General features: G+C 41.0%; 2 protein-coding genes across 3 annotated transcripts in view; one reads left to right on the forward strand and one right to left on the reverse strand.

The window, feature by feature from the left end:
- Positions 1–24706, reverse strand: part of LOC137657909 (zinc finger protein 341-like) — a 130332-nt gene that overhangs the window by 16261 nt on the left and 89365 nt on the right. For both annotated transcript variants that reach the window (XM_068392566.1, XM_068392556.1), the window contains exon 12: positions 13142–13349. In XM_068392566.1, coding sequence (XP_068248667.1) covers positions 13142–13349 — 208 coding nt within the window. The remainder of the gene's footprint in view (positions 1–13141; positions 13350–24706) is intronic.
- Positions 17801–24468, forward strand: LOC137657901 (uncharacterized). The gene is made up of 3 exons (XM_068392544.1): positions 17801–18048; positions 18456–18646; positions 19589–24468. The coding sequence occupies exons 2-3, from the start codon at positions 18529–18531 to the stop codon at positions 23869–23871; spliced, it is 4401 nt and encodes a 1466-aa protein (XP_068248645.1). The 5' UTR covers positions 17801–18048; positions 18456–18528; the 3' UTR covers positions 23872–24468.

Below are 24706 nucleotides of genomic sequence, written 5' to 3' on the forward strand. Positions count from 1 at the left end.
AGGCAGTCCTAACTTGGAAACCGAAGTTAAACAACGTTGAGCCCTTTCAATCGTAAATAACTTTTACAGAGCAAATGATTTAAAACTTATTAAATGAATATTTTTTAGTAGATATTTTATGAAAGATTTTCTTTGAATAGTCTTCGTGCTGTTTCAAAGATGAACTAACGTTTGGTTTATTTATGCTACGCAGTTTGCGCTCTATCGTTACGATAGAGAGAGAGAGAATCACGGTTTCACTTTGCAGAAAGAGTAAATCGATTCTGACGTTTTGTTCATTCTTCTTTCAAACTGAAATGTTTTAAATACTAATTTAAAGGAACTTGTTAATTTTCAATTTCTTAGTCCTTTCAGTTTTTTCCTTTGGTCAAATAACCTGTTTATTGACGAAAGGTGAGTGGGCTTTTCTCTTCGGTGTGAAATCAGAGAGAGAGAGAGAGAGAGAGAGAGAGAGAGAGAGAGAGAGAGAGAGAGAGAGAGAGAGAGAGAGAGAGAGAGAGAGAAAGAGACGGAGAGAGAGAGAGGAAGAGAGAACGTTCCGATCTTTATTCTCGTCCCAAGTGAGTAACGTTGTTCTCGAGTCAGTTGTTTACTCTCGTCCCAAGTCTCTGTACGGGGAGTAAGGATAAAACGTTTTTAGTTTTTATCCTCGTCCCAAGGCACTGTACGGTGAGAGATTGAAAACGTAGTTTTGAATGAACTAGTGTTTAGTCTCCTCCCCAGTCACTGATCCTTTTATCTTTATATATTTCCGTTTTATTCGATATATATGTTTACTGTTTTTTGCTTGTATTAATGTGCTTACATTATAGGACTTATTTCGCAATTATAACCTTTTGATGTAGGGTAGAATTGCGTGCTTCAGGTAGAAATCAGTTTTATTCATGCCTAATGTGAATTATTGAAAAATTCGATTTCAGTGAAGTAAGTGCAAAACAGAAAATCGTAGTGATAAAGTGATAATTGCGCAAAGTGTTATCAGTGTTGCGACAGAGGGTTCGTCTGTTCGTGCCTGTCGTTCGCCTAGTCCGAGACCTCTTGCAAGCTCCCATGCCCCAGGGAGAAGTAATGTCGTAGGACTTATGGGTTCGAGAGGCTTTAACCAACGAACAGACGTTCCCTCTATGGTTTCAGGAGTGTCTCGTCAAGACCGCCCCTACCATAACACGAGCGAGACGGTTTTCTCCTCGTCATCCGAAGGCTTATCGCGTAAGAAACCGTGAAGCAAGGTTTCGAGACCCTTAAAGCGAAAGTCAGTCCCTTCAGGACAGGTCCAGCGTCCTGGTTGTAGCCATTGGGACAGCTCTGACCCTGTGCAGTCATCGGAAGACTGCTCGACGCCTAAACAGAAGCGTAACACAGGCTCCGAGAGTCTTATTGTAGGCAAGGTTTTGCAGTCACAGACGTTACCCTCGTCTCTTACCGCACCCATTCCCGTTGATCCTAAATGGGTTGTACTGCAAGACATGCAGAATAAGCTTGCCTCTCTTATGGAGGACTATTCTGCTGAGCAGGTTCACGATGATCCTCGCCGCTTAGCTGATCGAGATCCTGGCCGTCAGCCGCCCAAACGAGCCTTTGCTCGTCCTGTTGACGTTGACGTTACAAAGTCACGTCAATCACGTTTTGTAGAGCCTCACTCGATGCAGTCCCGTGTTGACTCTCAGCCGCTTGTGGACGTTCAGCCGCTGCCGCTTGCTCTTGTTGACGTTCAGGACGTTCGCCAACCAGCGAAGTTGACTTGTTTTGACGTTGAGCGTCAAGCACCGCAGTCAAGAGTTGTTTTGACTGCTCAGTCTAGGCAGTCAAGGCAGTCTCGAGTTGACGTTGAGCGTCCTCCCGCACCTGTTGTTGTTGCTGGTCAGTCCTTTAAGCAGTTACATCACATAGCGTCCTTGACTGCTACTGTTGCTCCTTTGCGTGTGGACTCTGCTTGTCAAGCATTGCCACCACGGCAGGTCTCTCCCTTGCTTGAGACTCGGCAATTGTCGGACAAGGTTCCTTCAGATGAGGAAGTTGCTGATCCCCCTCCTACTGATATTCCCTTGGGGACTCTGTCAGACGGAGAGGAGCCTAAAGCTGCTCAGCCCTCTATGGACTTTAAATAAATCATGCTGATTTTTAAGGATCTTTGTCCGGATCTTTTTGTAGCTGCTGCTCCTCGTTCGCCTAAACGTCAGAGTTTACACTAGGCCTAGCTACTTCGAAGCCGTTGTTTTCTAAGCTAGTGCTCTCTCGCTCTTCTAAGAGAGCTTTACGTTTGCTAGGCGACTGGTTGATCACCAGGAGGAGTTTGGGGGAGACAGCCTTTGCTTTCCCTCCTTTTAAACTGGCTTATAGAGCGAGAGTCTGGTATGACACGGGAGAAGTTCTCGGCTTGGGAGTTCCTGCCTCTGCCCAGATAGACTTCTCAAACCTCATAGACTCTCCCTGGCGCCTGGCCTTGAGACGCTCCAAGATTTTATGGTCGGCTTCAGAGCTAGACCATCTCCTGTTAGGAGTTTTTTTTTTTTTTTTTTCGAGCGTTTGAAGTTTTGCTGTACAATTATGTCATGCATAAACAAGGCTATCAGGGATGGCTCCAATAATCTGACAGCCACGTTCTCTGCAGGAACAAGACTATCAGGGATGGCTCCAATGATCTGGCAGCCACGTTCACTGCAGGAGTACGTAAGAGACAAGTGCGCTCAATGTGTTCATTGTCAAGACAAACTTCACGATGAAGTCTACCAGGCTGTCTTGACAGCATTAATGGAAGGCGACTGGAAGGTCTCTCTCGACCTTCAGGATGCATACTTCCACATTCCTATACACCCGGATTCCCAACCGTTTCTGAGGTTTGTTTACAGGAATGTGGGGTACCAGTTTCGAGCCCTGTGCTTTGGCCTCAGTCCTGCTCCTCTCGTGTTTACGAGGCTCATGAGGAATGTGGCAAAATTCCTCCATCTATCGGGAATCCGAGCCTCCCTGTACTTGGACGACTGGCTTCTCAGAGCATCGTCCAGTCATCGCTGTCTGCAGGATCTACATTGGAAGTTGAGTCTGGCCAGGGAGTTGGGACTTTTGGTCAACCTAGAAAAGTCCCAACTGATCCCATCCCAGACTATTCTATATTTGGGGATGGAGATTCGCAGTCCAGTTTTTCGGGCTTTTCCGTCTGCCACCCGAATAGAACAAGCCCTGCTCAAAGTCCAACTAATGCTGAAAAGAGAACGTTTGTTCAGTCAGGAGTTGGAAGAGTCTCGTAGGGACTCTCTCATCCCTGGAGCAGTTTGTCTCGCTAGGGAGACTACACCTTCGGCCTCTCCAGTTCCATCTAGCCTCTCACTGGAACAAGGACAAGACGTTAGAGACGGTATCAATCCCAGTCTCCGAACCAGTAAAGGCATGCCTGAAATGGTGGGACAGCAATATCAGTCTGAGAGAGGGACTATCCCTAGCAGTCAAGAACCCAAACCACGTGTTGTTCTCAGACGCGTCGGATTTGGGTTGGGGTGCGACCCTGGACGGTCGGGAATGCTCGGGTCTGTGGACCTCAAGTCAGAAGAGCATTCACATCAACGGCAAGGAGCTATTAGCAGTCCACTTGGCCTTGATGAAATTCGAAAGTTTTCTTCGAAACAAAGTGGTAGAGGTCAACTCAGACAACACCACAGCTTTGGCGTACATCTCCAAGCAAGGAGGCACACACTCCCTCACGCTGTACGAGATCGCAAGGGACGTTCTCATATGGTCAAGAAATCGAGGCATCTCCCTGTTGACGAAATTCATCCAGGGGGACTTGAACGTCTTGGCAGACTGTCTCAGTCGGAGGGGTCAGGTGATACCCACGGAATGGACCCTCCACAAGGACGTGTGCAAGAGTCTTTGGGCGACTTGGGGTCAACCCACCATAGACCTCTTTGCCACCTCGTTGACCAAAAGGTTACCAATCTATTGCTCACCAGTCCCAGATCCAGAAGCAATCCATATAGACGCGTTTCTACTGGATTGGTCTCATCTGGACTTATATGCATTCCCACCATTCAAGATAGTCAACAAGGTATTGCAGAAGTTCGCCTCTCACGAAGGGACAAGGTTGACTTTGGTTGCTCCCCTCTGGCCCGCGAGAGAGTGGTTCACCGAGGTACTTCAATGGCTGGTAGACATTCCAAGAAGTCTTCCTCTAAGGGTAGATCTCTTACGTCAGCCCCACGTAAAGAATGTTCATCAAAGCCTCCCCGCGCTTCGTCTGACTGCCTTCAGACTATCGAGAGACTCTCAAGAACTCGAGGCTTTTCGAAGGAGGCAGCCAGTGCGATTGCGAGAGCTAGGAGAGCTTCTACCATCAGAGTATACCAGTCGAAGTGGGAAGTCTTTCGAGACTGGTGCAAGTCAGCATCTGTGTCCTCTTCCAGTACCTCTGTAGCCCAAATCGCAGATTTTCTTTTACATCTGAGAAATGTTCGCTCCCTCTCAGCTCCCACGATTAAGGGCTACAGGAGCATGTTGGCTTCGGTCTTTCGTCATAGAGGCTTAGATCTTTCCAACAATAAAGATCTCCAAGATCTCCTTAAGTCTTTCGAGACCTCTAAGGAACGTCGTTTGGCAACTCCTGGATGGAACTTAGACGTGGTCCTAAGGTTCCTCATGTCAGACAGGTTTGAGCCATTACATTCAGCCTCCCTGAAGGATCTCACCCTCAAGACGCTTTTCCTAGTGTGCTTGGCTTCGGCTAAAAGGGTCAGTGAAATTCATGCCTTCAGTAAGAACATCGGCTTTTCTACAGAAAAAGCCACATGTTCACTTCAACTTGGTTTCCTGGCCAAAAATGAACTGCCTTCTCGTCCTTGGCCTAAGTCTTTTGATATACCTTGCCTGTCAGAGATCGTAGGCAACGAACTTGAAAGAGTGCTGTGTCCAGTTAGAGCTCTTAAGTTCTACTTAGCTCGTACTAAGTCCTTACGAGGTGGATCTGAGGCATTATGGTGCTCAGTTAAGAAACCATCATTGCCTATGTCAAAGTATGCTTTGTCATATTTTATCAGATTTTTAATACGAGAGGCTCATTCTCACTTGAATGAAAAAGACCGATGCTTGCTTAAGGTCAAGACGCACGAAGTAAGAGCTATAGCAACTTCCGTGGCCTTTAAGCAAAATAGATCTCTGCAAAGTATTATGGACGCGACCGTTTGGAGAAGCAAGTCGGTATTCGCGTCATTTTACTTAAAAGATGTCCAGACTCTTTACGAGGACTGCTACACACTGGGTCCATTCGTTACAGCGAGTGCAGTAGTGGGTAAGGGTTCTACCATTACATTCCCTTAATTCCAATATCCTTTTAATCTGCTCTTGAAATGTTTTTTTAATTGGGTTGTACGGAAGGCTAAGAAGCCTTTCGCATCCTTTTTTGATTTGGCGGGTGGTCAAATGTCATTTCTTGAGAGCGCCCAGATTAGGGGTTTGATGAGGTCCTGTTGTATGGGTTGCAGCCCTTGATACTTCAGCTCCTGGGAGTCTTTCAGCATCCTAAGAGGATCGCTGGGCTTCGTGAGGAAGACAGACTAACAAGGCAGAGTAATCGTCTAAGTCAACTTCCTTACCAGGTACCTATATATATTTGGGTTTTGTTATGATATAACTGTCAAAAACTCTAAGCATATACGCTGTAAACTTGATTAACTCTGGTCTCTACCCACCACCATGGGTTTGAATCAGCTATTATATATTCACCGGCTAAGTTAAATATTTAAAAATGATATTTTAATTATAAAATAAACTTTTGAATATACTTACCCGGTGAATATATAAATTAAAGGCCCCCCTTCCTCCCCGATAGAGACCCAGCGAGATGAGAAGAATTGGAGCTATTTACATGTATATGCGGTATCTGGCCGATAGTTGGCGCTAGTGGGCACACCCGCAACCTTCATAGCGATCGCTCGCGAGTTTTTGTGTTTTTTCTGTCGAGCCGCCGGAGGCTCAGCTATTATATATTCACCGGGTAAGTATATTCAAAAATTTATTTTATAATTAAAATATCATATTAAAAAGTAAAGTTAAAATCTATCAACTAAAATATCTCATAAACAATGAAGGAGGGAGCTAAAGCTTCTCGATCACTTAGCATACAGTGATCAGCCCCATAGAAGACTGATTAACCCCACCCAACAGGTCGTTCACCCCGGGGTGATCGGTAATGGCCCCAGGTAATCAGAAATAGCCCTGGATGATCAGACAAGGTTTCAGGGGTTGTCGTTCTCTCATGATAAGCACTAGTCCTGCAGGCTGTTGTATGGAGCTGATCCATTGGATTGATACACACAGACCAATGTTCTGATCCACATGCGATCAGGTACAAGATAAGAACAGTCCCCTTCTCTCAAAAGAAGGTGGAGGAATGGCCAAATCATACAGGAGTTCTTGACTTCAATTACATCCGAGTAAAATCATTATAATGAGAAAGGGAAGAGGATGAGATGGAGGAGAATAGCTTCTCATGACGGAGTATCCTTACCCTCATTCACTTAGGATTTGATGTTTGGTCTGGAAGGGCCAATACCTTATACTGGTGCAAACAGCAGTCACTGTTTTGGTTTGACCTTGCTGGCTGACCGTGAAGGTACCCATTGGTGAGAAACTCTGCAGCAGCTTGAAGGTGGGCAACAGTATCTATTACCCCAGCTCATGATTACTAACTGACCACCAACTGGTGTGTGAGCTACATTGGCTATGCTCAATAATAGCATGGGGAGTAGCGCAAATGATATGGCACTGGTGACCAGTCCATGATAGGACCTTTCACATGCAACTGATGAGACAGCTGTGCTGTCATACTAGGTCCATGATTGCTAACTGACCACCAAAGGTACCAACTGACGCATGAGCTCCATATAGGCATGAGAAAGTAGTATGAATGACACCCCTATCGGGATATCATATGTTGTTAGAGATCAGTATGATCAAGGCACTTAGTCCACTTTGATCACGGTCAGTACCCACAGCTCTGAATGTAGGTTATCCCAGACCTAATAAATATGGGACAGCCTTCCCCCTACAGGGAGAAGTTGTGAAAGATGATCATAAAAATCACCTATATTGTCTGAAGAGTCTGTAGGAATTTCAGCTAGGTCTGCTAGATCAGAATCCTGATGGTTTACCATTGTCATGAAATGGAGTCCTTGGAGTCAGTAAATTAAGAAGCTTATCAAAGCCTATATTCCATCCATCCATATACCAAGGCACTTCCCCCAATTTTGGGGGGTAGCCGACATCAACAAAGAAACAAAACAAAAAGGGGAATACTCTCTACGTTCCTCCAGCCTAACCAGGGACTCAGCCGAGTTCAGCTGGTACTGCTAGGGTGCCTATATTACAGGTTGAAAAAAGGGTCCTCTTAGAACAAGATCTCTAAGCATCACTCTATATATTGATATCCACTTGTGCAGTCACCCTATCAATCCTATTAATATCCAACAAAGGACCAAAAATAGGGGAGGAAAGCAAGGAACGTTTATGAGCATTGGACAATTTCTTAACCATAGCTGAACACATTTTTTCTTCATGTTTAACAAAAAACCTACAAAAGCTGCAACAGCTTCTTACATCTCATCTGAAATAGCTTTATCCAAACATGTCAAATACTCTTAAAATACGATTCAGACCTTGACGGATTGCAAAGTTTTTATCTATTAACTTAGAAATTACTCCTATTACAGTCTGCATTGAAAAATGTCTCTTTTCAACATTAATTACATGCTTGAGAGGAAATTAACATCAAACCCATGACCAGGTTAGGGAATTGGTTAGTTCTCTAGATTTTTTAAGGTTCTGTTTGGATAAAAGGTTTAAACAAACACTAAATAAGAACCCAAATTAACAGATTTCTTTTCACTCTTGATGATAATTCATACATCTCATCTAAAATCATTTTATCAAATCGAGGAATGTATTTCGTCTTGAGGGAGGCTCTTTCTGATAAATTTGACGAATAAGAATCAGGGGATGTATTTCTTGATACGACACATGGCAATCTTCACCCCAAATAGATTTTACGCTTTGAGGGGGAAGAGTGGCCAAATTGAAGGGGAGCCGTTATCAAGGTTACCCGGTGGATCCCCTCCTAGTACTACTATGGCGTAACTATTCCTTTAAACGTAGCCATTTAAGCACGGTGTTCTCCCACGTTGCTCTCGGTGTTGTTACTGTTTTCAAGGAATATTACCATGCAATCTCCAGTATCTTCATCCTCTGGAAAGTTGAGTACTGTATTTAATCTTTCCTGTGCATAATTTTTGGCTCCCTTCTCATAGTTAAATTAACATAATTTAGGTGTGTTAAGCGGAGCACTGCCATCCCCGGAGGCGGCCATTTTAAGACCGCTGTCGTACGCCATAAATGCTTTATTTAGTTAGTAGTACGACGTTCCCGGTAATTAGCTATAAAGGAGCTCTAGCTAGTTAGGCAAAATTATACTAGTGAAGATAAGCTTCACACATGTAATATTTCCTCTTCCTAATAAATGTCTCTATCGTATACGATAGGGCCTCGGTGGTACTTAGTTTAAATAATTTATTTGGATATTTCTCACAAATCAGCTCTCTTAATAACTGAAATGAGATACCTCATACAAGTAGGACTGTTCCTGCAAACCTTCTTCCTCTGCCTCTTCTTCTCTATTTTCTTTCTGTAATGAAACTTTTTTTATTACGTCAAACACTGTCCTTCCTGTTTGTCTGTATTTAACAGCCAATGTTGCAGTGATCTCTATGCCTGATTGCTCAATTTGCCAGTAGACTTACTAGCACCAAAATTAAACTTCATTAGGTAAAATACGGGATGAGCTATATAGTAGAAGAATGCACTAAGCCATCCTATTTCAACCCATAATTAAAAGGTAAGACATGATAAGCCATCTCATTAACATAAGAAATATGATTACAGCTAGTGCCTACTTCAGCGACTGGAGAGATATTAGGATCCAGACTACCAACTCAGCCTTCTACCTCATAATAAAATAGAACAAACGCAGTGTAATATCCTTTGCTGATTGGATCACAGATATGCAAGGGTTGCACAGTAGGAAAATAGTATGAGGCTCTAGGAGATGATCATGACAGTCATGCACTATATACCATCAGAACCATTACTGACTGGTGCACTAAAATCACTAGTCAAAACTTGAACAAAAATAGTGTTCTAAATTTTGTAGGTTCAGTGCATTCAAAATCTGAACATATTTCTTCATAAGAGAAACTGTAAAACTTTTGCATTCCTTACAACGATTATCTACATCACAATAGTGTCCTCAGAAAGAGACACAAAGAGAATGAGGATCCTGATTGCCAGAAATTAATCCCCTTGAATAATTCATGCAGTAACTACTAGGAAATCCAGTAAAACACATCAAAATTAAGTACAATTAATGATTTTTTAATCTGGGCAGGGTAATGAATGTGGAATTCTTTAAGCCAACAATGACGAGACAGAGAATGACAGGTGCGTTCTATTCACACCTTGGGTGGCCGTTAGTTACCAAATGTCACCTGGTGTGTGGGGGTGTGGTTTCTTGAAAGGAAGAAAACAAGAAATCTTTTAGTTTTTGGGGTAGCTTCATTGTAAGTCAAACCTTCAAAAGAGCAAAGCAATATGAACATCAGAGAAGGTTCATAGAAATAATAACTACTTTTGAATACTGAAGACAATCCAAAGCAAACAAATCTAAAAGCCTTCATCAGACCAAAGAGCTTAGCCGTAACTATATTTATGGACAAGATTTTCCAAGCAGCATGAAATTTTAACATAGGAACTGACAGCAGCACCTTGCAGGAAGTTGCCATCAACCCTTTTACCCCCGGGGTATTTGGAAATTTCCAACCCTTAACCCCCAGGGAGTTATTTTTTTCCCAGCACATTTTGCAGTATATTTTTTTTAAATTGCTCTAACAGCCTTAATTTTTATCATAGAGAGGTCAGGTTGGTCTCATTCTCTTGGAAAATGCCTGAATTTTCTCAAAAAATTATCAAAATATGAAAAAAAGAAAATTTATAGCATTTTTTTGCAAGGACGTACCGGTACGTCCATGGGGGTAAAGGGATGGCTTTTGTGAAACGTACCAGTACATCCTTTGGGGGTAAAAGGGTTAAGATAATGAACCACCTGCATACTGTATATGTCACTTATCTATAATATTTCTTATCACACAGTTTATTGAAGGAACTCACAACTGAATAACCCTCTTGCTTAGCTGCAACTGAATAATACAAAAACCAATATTCATTCTTAAGAAACCAAGGGTGAGGGGGGAACTGTTAGGCAGAGGGAAAAAGAATCACACGGGAAGTGTAAAAAACCAAGTATAAGAAACCCAAACCCCAGTTGGAACTTATTTCCTTGAGGTCCAGTTTTTACTGTACATAACTGCATAATCATATAATAACCTTTGGAATAATGGATGATCCTGACTACTATTACTGATTTTAATATACAGTAACACACTATCAACCTGATTAATCACAATTGATAGGAATGGAGACAATTTACCTCATAAGGAAAGGAAAGGATCAGAGAAGAATGGAAGGCACCAAAGATCAATCATAATGTTGTTGAGTGAATGCTTAATAATATCCAATCTACTTGGCAATGTTTTAGAAGAACCATTCACTATATGCCCATAATCCATTTTTCTCCTAATAAATATCTTATGGAAATTAAAACAACTTGGTGATTTCCTCCCTAAGATGAATGTGCTTCATGTCTCATAACATCCATATGCTTCAAACAGGCATTCTACATGATGTTTCCAAGTCAATTGTGGCCCATCAAGAACCATACACAAGAAGCGATACCTTGTAGTAATGGGTATAACTGCTTTTTCAAACCGAATCTCTGGCATGCACTATACCTTTTTCCGAGTGAAACACATTTACCTTGACTTTGTGGGGTTTATATTTAAGTATACCCCATTGCAGCGTCCAATATGAAATTAGTCTACAGCCCTCTACAATTTCATCTCAGCATCCACAACAGAAAAACCTGGCTAATTAAAAATTATATCATCTGCTGAATAAGCATCCTTAGTCCTAGGAAGTGAGGAAGGTCATATAGCAAGACAAACAATAAGAGGCTGAGGACAAAATCCTTCTTATGGCACCCCTGCTTTTAGAAAATAGTTAGAAGACATATCCCTCCCTATCACAACCTGGAAGACTCAATCTTGAAACAGTGACGATAACCACCACAAACTATTACCCATTATTCATCGAGTTGTAATACCTCGATGAATAAAAATATACAACCAAAGACACCTTATTTTCCTTAAACCCCTTGTAATCCACATGCTCTAGTTGAGCAATATTATCTACAAAACCAGACTGGAAATAGATGGAAGAACAGATGGCATAATTAGACTGGCAAAAGATGATGTTGGGCAAGTTTGCAGGTGGCTAAAGACTCAACCAAGCATTTTCTCTGTCCTCTTCATGTCATTCAAAGGGTACAGTCAATAGCAAAATTCCAAATTCAAGACCACACTATTGAATCTAACAATAATTTTACAATAATGGACATCAAGGTTTGCATCTTTTAAAATTTACAAGTTAATTGTTCTTCTTTAATTATTATTATCATCATTTTTTAAGATACATCCCTAGTTGGAAAAGCAGGATTCTACAAGCACATGGGCTCCAACAGGAAAAATATCCCAATGAGGAAAGGAAATAAGAAAAAAAAAGATAGAATATTGTACCTGAGTGTACCCTCAAGCAAGAGAACTCTAACTACAATACTAGAAGAGTTCCTTACCATGAATAAAGTGTCTCTCTTACCCTTATCAAGTGGAAAGTAGCCACTGAACAATTAGAGCAGTAGTTAACACCGTGAGTGAAGAAGAATTTTTTTATTATCTTAAGTTTTCAGGTGTATGAGTAAAGAGAAGAATGTGTAAAGAATAGGACAAACTATTCAAACCCTACTTTTCCAACTAGGGTTGTAGCATGGCTAGTAATAATAATAATAATAATAATAATAATAATAATAATAATAATAATAATAATAATAGGTTTTATTGAAAGTGATTGCTGCCTCAGTGGCATTAATTTTGTAATTAACTTTTTCTATTGTTCTTATTATCTTTTTCTCTTCATTTGAACAATCCGCCAGTAACTGGGAAAGGGTCATATCAAAAGGAAGGTGATGAAGACCATATCATTCACAATTTGTCTTTAATATATCACAACACATTGTAAAAGTACAGATAATATGTACAAAGTATAAAACACTTTCACAATGTTAGTGCACACAAAGTAATGGTCACTTTTGTACAAAAATTATAAATTACGTGGAGTTAAGTTTAACACATCCTTCGACTCAACCGGTTTCGAGCAGTGTACAAAAGTGACCATTACTTTGTGTGCACTAACATTGTGATAGTGTTTTATACTTTGTACATATTATCTGTACTTTTACAATGTGTTGTGATATATTAAAGACAAATTGTGAACGATATGGTCTTCATCACCTTCCTATTGATATGACCCTTTCCCAGTTACTGGCGGATTGTTCAAATGAAGAGAAAAAGATAAGAACAATAAAAAAGTTAATTACAAAATTAACGCCACTGAGGCAGCAATCACTTTCAATAAAACCTGCATAAAAGAGGGTCTACTCCCAAAATAATAATAATAATAATAATAATAATAATAATAATAATAATAATAGGCAAAGGAAAAAGAGATGCAACCGGAGAGGGATCCAATGTCGTACTATCTGGCCAGTCCAAGGACCTAATAACTCACTGAAGTAGTATCTCAATGGGTGGCTGATGCTTAGGCCAACTTACTACCTATGGTATATCTATATTAGAAAATATCAAAGAGTTTTAAAAGGTTTTGGAAAGGGCATTAATTACAAAAACCAAAGGAAAACTATAGTCCATTTCTTTTAGCGATGCAGATTTGCACCGACTCGCGGCGGTGCCCTTTTAGCTCGGAAAAGTTTCCTGATCGCTGATTGGTTAGAATTATCTTGTCCAACCAATCAGCGATCCGGAAACTTTTCCGAGCTAAAAGGGCATCGCCGCGAGTCGGTGCAAATATGCATCGCTAAAAGAAATGAACTATAGAATACTGTTTAAAAATAGTATGAATTATAGATAAAACTTGCCTGGTCTACTGAACTCTCTCATACAACCAACAGTTGACCTAAAGGGGCACTTGAACTTCTTAGTTTCATGTGTAAGCATATGTCGTTTCAGCTTATCTTTGCGATTAAATGCAGTCTTACACACTTGGCATTCAAATGGCTTTTCCCCAGTGTGAATTAATTGATGTAATTTCAAGGAATACTCCGATTTGAACTCCTTAGCACATATCTGAAATTAAAAATGATATTTTAATTATAAAATAAATTTTTGAATATACTTACCCGGTGAATATATAATAGCTGCAACTCTGCGGCTCGACAGAAAAAATACTAAAAAACTCGCGAGCGATCGCTATGAAGGTTGCGGGTGTGCCCACCAGCGCCAACTGTCGGCCAGATACCACTCTTGTATGTAAACAAAACCTTCAATTCTTCTCGTCCCGCTGTGTCTCTATTGGGGAGGAAGGGAGGGTCATTTAATTTATATATTCACCGGGTAAGTATATTCAAAAATTTATTTTATAATTAAAATATCATTTCTGGGCTTGAACCTGTGCCGGCCAGTGAATAAGCTCCTATTAGCACTTATTCTTAGATAATTTACTGCTAAATATACCAGAGAAAAAATGTAAAGGAGTGCTAGGTTAACTAGCTCGCTCACCTATTGGTGTCGGTATGGAATTGGGGGTATAATCCAGAGGTCCCGCACTATTTAGATTCATCCACGACAAAGACCCCAATAGAGGAGAGCCGTTCAACCTCACTCGGCACCACCAACTCTGCATCCGCTCAGAACACAACTCCTTTTTAGCACGCCTGTGTGGTAACCCGCTTGTTTGTGCTCTCGTGTGTTTTGCCTTATTTTTCGTGGATTATGGCTTCTACATCGGTTTCCCAGGAGACACCGTCTAAGTTAAGTACCAAACTAAGTTTTGCTGTGTTTTGAGCAATCTAGACCGTTTAATATTTAAATTATAGGAGTTTATTCTCTTCGATCATCTCGGTCTTGCTCGATTCCGTTTACGGTTGGTACTCCTGTTTTGAGAGCTTTTAGTTTCACTCGCGGTGTTACTAAGTGTATTATTTTATTATTAATTTAAATTTTTATATGTTTTATTGTGGATATTCATTATTTAGCGTTTAGAACCCTTGTGGTTCATATTTAGGGCCGATATCAGATTACGTATCGTAGATGGCTTGCCGACCTTCGTTACTGAGCGGCAAATTTTATTATTTAAGCCATCAGGAGGTTGTTCTTTGGGATTTATTCATTATTTCGCATGCCTTGCCCTAATTTTTTATGTGTATATTTATATATTTTTCAACGCTATTACTTTTATAATGAATATTTGTGCTTATTACTCCGTATGATCTGTTTTGGTAGTGTTTGGGGATCGTCAGTTGGTAGCCCTGCTGCTCCGTATCACGTGATCCTCCCCCAAGCTCCCTCTCTCGCTAGGTTGGTGGCTAGGCTTCTCTCCCCCCTCCCCTAGGGGACCGTTGCCTTACCTTCTTTCAGAGAGGGTAGTTCAGTGTTTATGGACTTTGTCCTCCCTCCGGGTGTCCCGGCGGTTTCGTCTCTGTCTAGACTGGTTGGCCACCGGTCAACAGAGTAGGATCCCGGTGCACCCTATTTTATATTCACCTATCACACTTTTATTATGTTATACGTAACCCTCCGGGTTCTGTTGGTGGTTCTTATCTACGGTTCCGCCCCCCTCTTAATTTATAACAGTTACTATGATTATATATGACAGATCACTATCCCGGAGTTCCTATATGTATTAGTTTATGGATGTACTTTTATTTCCCGGTCCGGGGCTTAACCTCGCTCCGGGAAATCAGACACCATGTGTGTTAATTCTTTGTTGCATCCTTCTTTATGATCCCGGCTCGACCGGAATGGATAGTTATACTCTAGTCTTAAGTTAGACTTATGTTAGGCCCGGGTCCTTCGGACCCGCCCCTACCTAAGAGTATTACAGTTAAGCTCTAGTCTTAAGTTAGACTTATGTTTAGTCCCGGGTCCTCCGGACCCGCCCCTACTTAAGAGAATTACAGTTTCTCATATACTATTCTTTTTATAGATGGTGCATTGTCAGACGACGGCCTGTGCGGCTGTTCTTCACCAGCCTTGTGGCCATACTGTGTGTAGGTCTCACGCCCTCTGCGGAGTTCAGCTGGAAGACATTGTAGTCTGGCACCCAGATAATTGTATGGTCTGTTTTGACCTCATCACCACCCTTGGATCTGATTCGGTGAGTCCCGTTGGCTATGTTGTCTTTCTAATTATTTTACCTTTATTTGGTATACATACACTATTTAGTAAGATTTCTATGGTCTTGAAGGACCTCCGGGAATCTTCCTTTCTGTAATTCCCACTATTATTTCAGGCATCCCCGGAGCAGAAGACTGCGGCTCGGGCCACACTGAAAGTGTGGGTTGGGGGATTTGCCCGAAACGTGAAATCGAAACAGCCTTACGTCCTTTCTGAAGACTACTGTAGTATGATCTACCCTAATGCCAAGTCTTCAGCCGCTGTGGCTAGGCATGTTGCGGCACCCATCATTGCCGACATTGATGCCACTATTTCGGGGTTCATCGACCAGGAACAAGATCCGTTGGATGCTCCCGGAGATCTGGAAGACAATGTTGCCTCCTTGAATTTGGATGTTGAACCTATGTTGTTGGATGATCCGGATGCAGGTAGGGTGGTAAGTGAGGCAGGTGTTACCGGCGCTGAGATTCCTATCCTCAGCCCCGCTCTTTCTTCTTCATCTGATCTCTCTTCTTTCCATGGTTTTTCTGGGGACCGCGATTCGTCTCACCGATCACACCCGGTTCCCCCCAAAGATAAGTCTATATCTAGAACTTTGCCAAAAGCTCGTAAGCCCCGCAAGGCTTCCCATAGTTCCAAATCAAATACAAACCCGTCATCTAAGGCTTCCGGCCCCTCCTCTAAGTCTCACGACCCGGGAGTACAATCCGCCACTTCTGCTCCTAACCCGGGCCTTTCCGAATCAGCCATGCTTCGCATTGTGTCGGAGATGCAATCGAAGATTGTGTCGGAAATGCAGGCCAAGATGGACACGATGTTCTCTAACTTTGGTCAGAGACTTGGGGCATTAGAGCATGATGCTCCGGAGCGAGTTCAAAGCTCTCTCATCCCGGATGCCTCTAAGCTTCCGCCGTTTACCAAGAATAACCCTTGGCGCATGGCTCTTCATTCCCCATTCTCAGACGGGATGTTAACGTTGGAGGGTCTTGGTACCCGTCCACTAGAGGATTTTGAATTCTTTCCTCCTGGTCTCGCATTTCCATTTCATGGTTATGCCAGGCTTACCGAGGAAGCTCTGGTTCGGCTGGATAAGGTCCCCAAAGAGACCGTCATTTTCCCGAAGGAACAAGCCCAATCTGTTTGGGCTAGGTTTCTGAATGATATAGGTTGCACCAATACCATGTTGACGCCTCATAAAAGTTCTTTCACTATGTTCCTAATGGACAAGAATACCGTGACTCCATGCGTCACTAAGATTGCGGAGCTTGCTTTTCAATACGCTCTGGAGGAGAAGCCCTTGCCTCCCATCCGTGAGGTAGATCCAATCTCCCTCCTTCTTCCTTCAGGTAATGAGTGCTGGGACAATGTCCATACCACCTTTACTTCTGGCAAGCTAACAGCGGACTGTGCGTCAGTAATGTTTAGTGAACGGCTTCCCCGTCTCCCGGAATCCCTTATTAAACAGGAGTATGATTCCCGCCTACGTGTTGGTCGAACTTTGAATTTGGCCACTTCTACGGAGTCGATAGCCTTAACTTATGATACTGAGAGTATCTTTAAGTCTCTCAATAAGGCTACTTTGCAGTCGTTATATTTTGACTTGTATGACTTTGCTCTTGCTAAACGTAGGTGTCGCAAACACGTCCTGGCTGAGGCGACTATTAGGCACGAGCCGAATAACCTTATCCGGTCCTCTTGTTGGGGTCCAAATCTTTTCCCTGAGGATCTTGTGGAGGAAGTCTTGACAGAGGCTACTAGAGTTAATCAAAGCCTTAAAGCCCGTTGGGGTTTGACTCCTAAGCGGAAATATGATCCCGCAAGTTACCAAGCCCGGGGTAGGAAGAAGCTCCGCCCGTATACCTCCACTCAGTTCCGGCAACAGCAGAGTAGCTCGTCCGTTTTCCGGCATCCTCTTCCTCCATCTCCTGCTGTTCCTGCCCAGCCTTCCACCTCTCAGGCTCTTTCCGCGGACGACTACGTCACCGTTCTGCTCCCTAAGAGCCAGCTTCCCGGTGCCTCCACCACCTCTCCAGCCTTTAACCAATCTTATGAGGCTCAAGGCTCTTCCCAGGGTTATAACAGAGGTAGAGGCTACCACCGTGGTTCATACCAGAACAGAGGTAGAGGTAGATTCTTTCGCAAGGGAAAGAACTTCCGAGGCGGACGTGGAGGCAACTCCTCAAGCCAATACTGAGGTGCAGCGGGTAGGGGGGAGGCTTTATGCCTTCCGCGACAAATGGAGGTTCAGTCCCTGGGCTTTCAGTATCATCTCCAAGGGACTGGGGTGGAGTTGGATTCAAGGACCTCCTCCACCGAACAGATTTCATCAGCATTCCACTCCGGACCTAGTCGAATTTGTCCAGGACCTGTTACAAAAGAACGCCATACAAGAAACTGTATTATTAGTTAAACACTAATAATTATTTTTAAGTATTTTAGTAATGTTCAAGTTTTGTGAAGTTTGCGCATGCTCACTGACGACAGTGTAAAATTGTGACGGTGGGCAGTGGTACTGTCGACTGTCGACGTGGCCAGTGACTGGCAGGTGGAGGTTGTGCACGTAACCAACTGTTCGTGCGTAGTTGCTGAGGAGTGCAGCTGTGCACTCATGCAAGCAAATGGTGTTGATATGTAGCTTGTGTTCTTTAAGGTATGCTATTGTTTGTGTAATGAGATTTGTAAATTATGGATATGTTTCGGTTGAATAGTCTTATCGGCATTTTGACATTGTTCCTCTACTATATTGTAGTAATGTTGTATTTTAGGATGTGTTAACGTAAGAGCTGATAGAAGAAATTAGCCGATATTTAATGCACGAGAAATCTGCTGGGTATCAGAGAGGAGGCATTGTTGTAAGTGACTTTTTGCAGTTAATTGTTACTTATCTTTTAACTTGTTGGTAACGGTGATTGTGTGATGACATTGTTATGATAATTATTAGTGAGAAATTATATATGTTTATTCATATGGTGATAAGGATTAATGTTTCTGCTAAGGTGATACGTAAAAAAAAAAAAAAAAAATGGGTATGTTATTCTGACTTTTATAATGTTACAGGTCGAAATTAAACGTTTTACGACAAGCTGAGTTTTTATCTGGTACCTGAGCAAACATTTCGACAACACTCATCATGACAGATGAAGGGAAAAACGGCAGCTCCACGGGGGAAAATGATAGTGCTAGGATGTCACTGGAAGCACAGAAGAAGGCCAAACAGCGGAGGGGAACCGCAAAGGCAAAACTAACACGTAAGCTTGATAAGTTTCATGAGTATATGTTAGATCAAATGGCATTAGAAATTTTAGAAGAAAGATACGAGAGTGTTGTTAAGGCTTATGATGAAGTTGAACTAGCTAATGAACAGTATTGCAATTTATTAGATGAGAACTGTGATGCTCAATTGATAGAGGAGGCTAACGTTTATATCAAAGCATTAGAAGATAGAAAGTGTGCAGCTCATGTGATATTTGTGAAAGTTAAAGACGAAATGCAGGTGAAAAAAGTTTTAAAAGTAAAACCGATTGATGTGCCCAGGTTTCACGGAGATGTGAGAGATTATAGCAATTTCAAGAGAGATTTTTTTAGACTAATGCAATCAAATTATGGGAAAGATCCCTTTGTGCTAAGACAGTGTCTCTCAGGAGAGGCCTTGGATACAGTTCGTGGTGCAGATCATGACTTCGATAAAATGTTTGAGCGATTAGATGAAACTTTTGGGAACAGCAGAACCATTATTGATGTAGTAGTAGAGGACATAGGGTCAATTAAACCTATTTCCGAAGGGGATAGTGAGAGTTTCATTAGGATGGTTGATAAGATTGAGCAATGCTATCTTTACTTAGACCAAATGAGTTTGGCTTCAGAATTAAATACTGCTAACATGACTAGCCAGATTGAAAAACTATTACCACCTACTCAGAAGCGTGAATGGGTTAAGTTAGCAGAGTGTGTAGGTAATCGTGACCTATTCGGAAAGTTGTTGGAATACCTTTTGAGTGAAAAGAAATCAATGAAATATCTTAATGCTAATATTAGAAGCAATAATAATATTAAGGCTAAAGTGAATTATACCTGCACTTATGAAGATCAGCGTAGTACAAAGCAAGGAAGAGAGTCAGATGTAATGGAAAGGATAGCAGGACTTGAAAATGCTATTACAAATATCACTGACCTTTTCACTAAAATTACAGAAGAAAATGCTGAACGGAACAGGAATAAGATCAGTGACAACACAAGGCTGCATAGGTGCTGGTATCATGGCTCAGATGGACATGATATCTTAGACTGTACAACTTTCCAGAACTTGAGTATCAATGACAGAATGGAGAGTGTAAAGAAGAAAGGTATTTGCTTTAATTGCCTTAAAGGTGTTCACATAGCAAGAAAATGTCTAAAGAAGTCCAGATGTAATACTGTAGATGTTAACAATGAATCTTGTGGGAAACTTCATCATACTATTATACATGAGGGATTCATAACAGGAAATTCCTTTGTAAGTCTGAAAAGAAACGGTGTTTTATTTATGGTTAACAAGATCAAGTGTGGTAATCAGGAGTTACAAACTTTATTTGACTCGGGAGCTGATATAACAATGATCAGAAATGATGTGGCTAAGGCATTGGGACTGAAAGGAAAATGTGTCAGATTAGCTGTGACTAAATTGGGCGACAAAACTGTGACATACAGTAGTAAAGAGTATGATCTGGTTTTAACCGACAAGGATGGGAATGATGTCAATGTTACTGCTTATGGAATCGATGACATTACATCTCAAGTCGGTAAGGTAGATTTATCAAAAGTGAAACATTTATTCAAGGGTGTTAATGTATGTGCATTAGATAGACCTTATGGTAAAATAGATCTCCTAATTGGTTCTGATTATTGCTCTTTAATTCCAACAGTTAAGGAAACTGTGGCTGAAAATTTACAGCTCAGGGAATCACAGTTTGGAATGTGTGTGTATGGCAGTCATCCCGACATTGTTACCTTATCAGTGTTTAGGAGTAATCCAGGCATTAGCATTAATCATGTTTCCAGTACAATATCCGACTATGATATATCTGTAGAACCCGTAATTGATATTACAGCACAGATAAATGATTTCTTCACCATTGAACACTTAGGAACTGATTGTAATCCCAGATGTGGTAGTTGTCGTTGTGGGAAATGTGCAACAGGCAATGGCAATTATAGTATAAAAGAGGAAAAGGAGCTGGCTCTTATTGAAAGTGGGTTGATGTATTACCCGGACAGAAAAGAATGGTCTGCTAAATTTCCATGGACTAAGGATCCCAAACTGTTGCAAAATAATGTATCTGTAGCTGTTGCTAGACTGAAAGGCACAGAGAAAAGATTGATGAAACTGGGTTCAGACTATGCTCAAGCTTATAATGACCAGATACTTGACATGACAAAGCGCAATGTAATTCGGAAGTTATCCGATGAAGAGGTTAAAAACTATGTTGGTCCTGTCACATACATTCAACATCATGAAGTGTTAAAACCAGGATCTATATCAACCCCATTGAGAATTGTTTTTGATTCATCGGCAAAGTATATGGGCCAGTCTCTAAATAGTTTTTGGGCAAAGGGCCCTAATATTTTGAACTCAATGTTTGGTATATTACTAAGATTTCGTGAAAAGGCTATAGGCATAGCCGGTGACATAAGCAAAATGTATAATTGCATTAAGCTTCCAGAATTAGAACAACATGTACATAGATTTGTTTGGAGAAATTTGCAAAGTAATCGCAAACCTGATCACTATGTAATGACATGCATGGGTTTCGGGGATAGGCCCTCAGGAATTATTGCAATGTTAGCTCTCAGACATACTGCAGAATTGTCGGTAAAAGACTTCCCAGAAGCATCACGTGTGATAATGACTAATTCCTATGTAGATGACATAATTCATTCTGTTGAGAGTAAAGCTGAGGCATTTAGCCTAATTAGAGATATTGAAAATGTACTCTCTAAAGGCAGTTTTAAAATTAAACGATGGACCATTACTGGAGATAATGAGCGTTCTGACTTTGAAGTGTCCCAGAATAGTAATGAAAGAATACTTGGCCTTAACTGGCAATGCAATAAGGATGTGTTTTATTTTAAAACTAAGTTAAATTTCTCTCCAAAATATAAGGGTGTAAGAACAGAACCAGACTTAAACAAGTTGAATTTCGTTGAAAATATACCTTCAGTTTTAACAAAAAGGGTTGTCGTCAGTCAGATGTGTTCTGTTTACGACCCACTGGGGTTTTTGCTTCCATTCACACTAAAAGCAAAGATTTTGCTACGAGACACTGTGAAATGTGACTTTAAATTAGGATGGGACGATCCCTTGCCTTCCTATTTAAAAGAACAATGGTTGTCATATTTTTGTGAGTTATTTGGCACTGAAACTCTGTATTTTGAAAGGAATGTTAAGCCAACCTCAGCCAAAGGATTGCCTTTACTTGTTATTTTCAGTGATAGTTCAACAAATGCTTATGGTGCTGTTGCATATGCTAGGTGGGAGTTAGAGTCTGGTGCATTTGAGAGCAGGCTCATTGTGGCAAAGAGTAGGATAGCCCCTAGTAGACAGTTATCTATTCCAAGGCTTGAATTGTGTGGAGCTGTTATAGCGTGCAGGATGCGTAAAGCCATTGAAGATGAAATGACATATAAATTTAGTTCGGTAATGCACATAACAGATTCCTCCATTGTTAGAGCACAAATCCAAAAGGAATCTTATGGCTTTGGAACTTTCGTAGCCACTAGAATAGCAGAAGTTCAATCAAAAAGTGACCCAAATGAATGGTGGTGGATTGCTTCTGGATTAAATCCTGCTGATCTATTGACCAGACCCCAGGACCCTTTAAATGTTGCAGTTGTCTATTCATGGAAATATGGTCCAGAGTTCATGGCCCTTCCTTTAGAAGTGTGGCCTATCAGTCAATCAGTGAATTGTGAGTTACCTGATAGAATTCATGTTAATCTTGCACAATACTCTGTTCATGAAGAAACCATAATTGATGCGTCGAAATTCAACAACTATAATATGTTAATTGCAGTCACTGCTAGGATATTTAACATTGTTAAGGAGAAATCTTTTAAGGGTGTTCTAAAGAAACTTGAACCTAGATCACTTAAGGAAGCTGAGAGGTTTTGGATTATGCAAGCACAAAAAAGTCTTCCTGAGAACTGGAAAAAATGTTTTCAAAGATTAGGACCATTTCAAGCTGAAGATGGTACAATTATGGTAGGAGAAAGAATGGAAAGATGGTTGAAACATAATTGGAACCAAGATAGCTTCATTCTATTACCTGGTAAGCATCCATTTACAGTCTTGTACATTAGTTATTTACACAGGTTGGATCATGCTGGAGTTGATGTTACACTATGTAAGCTTCAGTCTAAATTTTGGGTTCCTTCAGCACGTAAAATCATAAGATCGATAAAGAGAGGTTGTATTCTTTGCAGGAAACTGGATGCCAAAGTTGAAGGTCAAAAAATGGGTCAGATTTCTGATGAAAGAATGAGTCCTTGTCCAGCATTCTATCACACTGCTGTGGATATTTTTGGACATTTTCAAATCAAAGATAATGTAAAGAAAAGGACAACTGGTAAAGCTTATGGTGTTATATTCAATTGTATTGTTACACGTGCCGTGTATATTGATGTTGTAGATGGATATGATACTTATAGTTTTTTAAAGTGTTTCAGAAGATTTACAGCGGTTCATGGCTATCCTGATACTGTACACTCTGACTTAGGCTCACAATTGGTATCAGCAAGTAAAGAACTAAAGAGTGATAACAACTGGAACATACACGAGATCACTGAATTTGGAGCAAAGGAAGGCTTGAAATGGAAATTTAATCGGTCTGCAGATGCTGCATGGCAGAATGGGGTAAGTGAGGCCTTAATTAAGTCTGTAAAAAGGTCTCTGTCAATGCTCATAGGAACTACCATCTTGACATTTAGTGATTTGCAGACAATATTTTTTGAAATAGCAAACTTAATGAATGAAAGGCCTATTGGAATAAAACCTGGTATGGATGTAGAATTAGGAACATATTTGTGTCCGAACGATTTACTTTTGGGTAGAGCAAGTAATAAAGTACCATCTGGTTCATGGTCTACATCAGGTGATACCAAGAAAAGGTTGAACTTTATACAAAATGTTGTCGACACCTTTTGGCGTAAGTGGCAGAGAGATTATTTCCCTACACTCATTGTAAGGCAAAAATGGCACACAGATAAAAGAAATGTACAACCTGGTGATATTGTTCTGATTAAAGACACAAATGTTGTGCGAGGAAAATGGAAAATGGGGCAGGTTGTAGATACAGAAACAGGCAGAGACAATAAGGTGAGAGATGTAAGCATTAGATACAAAATACAAAGACCAGGAAAATATAAGGGACAAAGTGACACAGTTATCAAGAGATCGGTTCACAAGTTGGTGGTATTGCTACCCGTTGAAGAACAATAAAGGAGGCGGGAGTGTATTATTAGTTAAACACTAATAATTATTTTTAAGTATTTTAGTAATGTTCAAGTTTTGTGAAGTTTGCGCATGCTCACTGACGACAGTGTAAAATTGTGACGGTGGGCAGTGGTACTGTCGACTGTCGACGTGGCCAGTGACTGGCAGGTGGAGGTTGTGCACGTAACCAACTGTTCGTGCGTAGTTGCTGAGGAGTGCAGCTGTGCACTCATGCAAGCAAATGGTGTTGATATGTAGCTTGTGTTCTTTAAGGTATGCTATTGTTTGTGTAATGAGATTTGTAAATTATGGATATGTTTCGGTTGAATAGTCTTATCGGCATTTTGACATTGTTCCTCTACTATATTGTAGTAATGTTGTATTTTAGGATGTGTTAACGTAAGAGCTGATAGAAGAAATTAGCCGATATTTAATGCACGAGAAATCTGCTGGGTATCAGAGAGGAGGCATTGTTGTAAGAGACTTTTTGCTGTTAATTGTTACTTATCTTTTAACTTGTTGGTAACGGTGATTGTGTGATGACATTGTTATGATAATTATTAGTGAGAAATTATATATGTTTGTTCATATGGTGATAAGGATTAATGTTTCTGCTAAGGTGATACGTAAAAAAAAAAAAAAAAAAAAAATGGGTATGTTATTCTGACTTTTATAATGTTACAGGTCGAAATTAAACGTATTACGACAAGCTGAGTTTTTATCTGGTACCTGAGCAAACACCTGAAGTTTCAGGGTCGGCTGTTCAGTGTCCCGAAGAAGGATTCGGACAAGAGAAGAGTGATTCTAGACCTATCCCTTCTCAACTTGTCCATTCAATGCG

The sequence above is a fragment of the Palaemon carinicauda genome, chromosome 1 (genome assembly GCF_036898095.1).
Source record: "Palaemon carinicauda isolate YSFRI2023 chromosome 1, ASM3689809v2, whole genome shotgun sequence".
NCBI classification, from domain to species: Eukaryota; Metazoa; Arthropoda; class Malacostraca; order Decapoda; family Palaemonidae; genus Palaemon; species Palaemon carinicauda.

Excerpts from the sequence above, each read along its gene's own strand:
- LOC137657901 (XM_068392544.1), top strand. The coding sequence starts at position 18,529 with ATGACAGATGAAGGGAAAAACGGCAGCTCCACGGGGGAAAATGATAGT. Across the intron at positions 18,647-19,588 it reads CGCAAAGGCAAAACTAACAC|AAGAAAATGCTGAACGGAAC; the intron begins GTAAGCTTGATA and ends CTAAAATTACAG.